This window comes from Lycium barbarum, chromosome 9 (assembly GCF_019175385.1).
Source record: "Lycium barbarum isolate Lr01 chromosome 9, ASM1917538v2, whole genome shotgun sequence".
In the NCBI taxonomy this organism is placed as follows: domain Eukaryota; kingdom Viridiplantae; phylum Streptophyta; class Magnoliopsida; order Solanales; family Solanaceae; genus Lycium; species Lycium barbarum.
The window spans coordinates 124,934,190-124,936,462 of NC_083345.1; the positions used below are offsets into that span (position 1 = coordinate 124,934,190).

Sequence of the window (2,273 nt, forward strand, 5' to 3'; positions counted from 1 at the left end):
CAACTTGAGGGGGGGTGTTGGATTTCATGGTATTTCTGAGAAAGAAATGGAGGTGAAGAAGACGATGGAGACAAAAGAATTCTCTGTCAATGAAAACAAAGGTGGACAAATCAGGACCATTGATCATTATCATGATGGATTTAATCTGGACCATGCAATTATTTCTTGAAAAGAACATCCACTTTATTTCTTGTAAAGAGCATGCACCGAAAGTTTCCAAGCCCATGCCTGTCACATAAAAATATCATTGTTAGCTAGTGGGTTATACATCAACCAATAGGAAATAGACAAATTGTATAGAAAGTACTTTATTCTTATTTCTTTATTTTCTACAATACTTGTATAAATATAGAGGTGGACAGTGACTGAAATCATCAAGGAAATACATGAAAAATTCCCAAATATTCTTTTCGTTTCTTTTTTAGTTTTTCAATATACACTCTGGTAGACATTGTACTTCATTTGGATCCCACCTAAATGTGAAAAATCTCATTTTATGATTATTATGCATTTAAATAGTAACTACTTAATTAGTTTTAAATTGACATGTATTAAATGTTGAATTTAGCATGTGAGGACCTACTTCTCTATGGCACGAGTGAATTGCTCCACGTCGGGTAATGAACCATAAATATCATAAACATCATCTATAATTAAAATTAATTGAATCACTTTGGTGAGCCATATTCTCATGCTTCCATGTTGAGGCTCAGAGGCAATTCCTACAGCGTAAAAGAAGCTTTCTACTATCCTGTCCCTTGTAAAGGACAAATCTTCAACTATGCAAAGATTCCTCCACCATCTGTTTAATTCACAAGAAAAAAGAAAAAATCAGATTAGAAACGACAAGAAAATCTAGGTACAAATATTCGATGAAATAGTTAAGGTGAGTGCAAAGACACGACCATTTTGAAAAATAAAAAGATAAGAATGAATTTTAAGTAGTTATTATTTGGCAAGTTTTAATACCTTATCACATCTTTAAGATCTTTTTGGCGTGTGGCTTGAATAATATTGAAGTTACGTTTTGCCAACTTCAACAACATTGGATTTGTGTAACATTCTAGTTCATCTTGAGCACTAAGGTGTCTTCTAACATCGTACCATCTCACTCTCAATGCCAACGGATTGCACTTCAAGCTATTGCTCAAATTATATTCCTCATTAGTACTACTAAATCTGTCAACATTTGATTTAGATAAATTCTTGAGGTTTTTGGTTGAGAACATTCTTATGTCGTTCAGTAAGTTTTCATCATCCATGCTCAGATATGATCCTTCCAAAAGCTCCAATAATGTTTTGATATCTGAGACTTTCTTTGTCATGAGTTTCCCTTTGCCAGCGAACAAGTCCTTTAACATATCTGTAGTACAACAAGGAAAGTATATAAGAGAATCAAAAGGGGAAAATAAACATATTACTCCCTCCGTCCCAAAAGGATTATCTTACTTTCCTTATTAGTTTGTCCAAAAAAGATTGACACATTTCTATATATATAAATAATTTAACTTTATGAAATGATTTATAGCCACACAAACATCTAAGACTTGTTTTGGACAACACATTTCAAAGATCTTCCTTTATTTTTTAAACTCCGTACCAAGTCAAATTAACACAATCTTTTTGGGATGGATATAACCACATAAATACGCCTCTGGTTTAGACATATATAGACACATAATTAAGGGTGAAATATTTTATAGTAATAATTAAGTTGATGATAACCTTGTGAAGCATGGTAGCCATGTTCCCTGAGGAGCCTGAAGCACAATACAGTAGCATAGAGATCCTCATCATGATCCTTTGAACTTGAATAATTAGCACCACTGTACGTGCACTTAATTATCTTTTCCAAAGCTTCCTTAGTTTCAACCTCAAAGTAACTACCGAGGCTCAATTTGTCAATTCTGTCAACAAGCTCTAGCAGGGTCAGTGGACTAATTGTGTTTGAAAACGTGCAACTGATCACTTCCTTTTTTAGCTTCTCAGCTTCAACTTTGTACTTCTTTTTCTGCATGCATGCATGAGCAATAATTATTACTACTACTCTAGTAAATTATAAAATTTAAGAAATGATAATAAAAGATTAACGATAGGATTTTGAAATTAATACTCACAAAATATTCACTTGTAAGAGAAAGTAGATGATCATATTTCCAAATGTTTGGTTTATAGGTAGATATCCTCCTTTCAGGATGACTTTGCTTCTCTATAGTATAAAGTTTTTGTGGCTGCATGGTCGAAATAATGGACATAATGTTTCTGCAAGCCAT

At 33.0% G+C, this 2,273-nt stretch overlaps 1 protein-coding gene across 1 annotated transcript; it reads right to left on the reverse strand.

Annotated features, from left to right (window-relative positions):
* Positions 1-579: 579 nt before the first annotated feature.
* Positions 580-2,273, reverse strand: LOC132612326 (alpha-farnesene synthase-like). The gene is made up of 4 exons (XM_060326615.1): positions 2,118-2,273; positions 1,726-2,011; positions 970-1,363; positions 580-802 (listed from the first exon to the last, which is right to left on the reverse strand). Exons 1-4 carry the CDS (start codon positions 2,271-2,273, stop codon positions 580-582), a joined length of 1,059 nt encoding a protein of 352 aa, XP_060182598.1.

Excerpts from the sequence above, each read along its gene's own strand:
- LOC132612326 (XM_060326615.1), bottom strand. The coding sequence starts at position 2,273 with ATGGCTTGCAGAAACATTATGTCCATTATTTCGACCATGCAGCCACAA. Across the intron at positions 2,012-2,117 it reads CTCTTACAAGTGAATATTTT|AAAAAGAAGTACAAAGTTGA; the intron begins GTGAGTATTAAT and ends GCATGCATGCAG. Across the intron at positions 1,364-1,725 it reads TGGCTACCATGCTTCACAAG|ATATGTTAAAGGACTTGTTC; the intron begins GTTATCATCAAC and ends GTTGTACTACAG.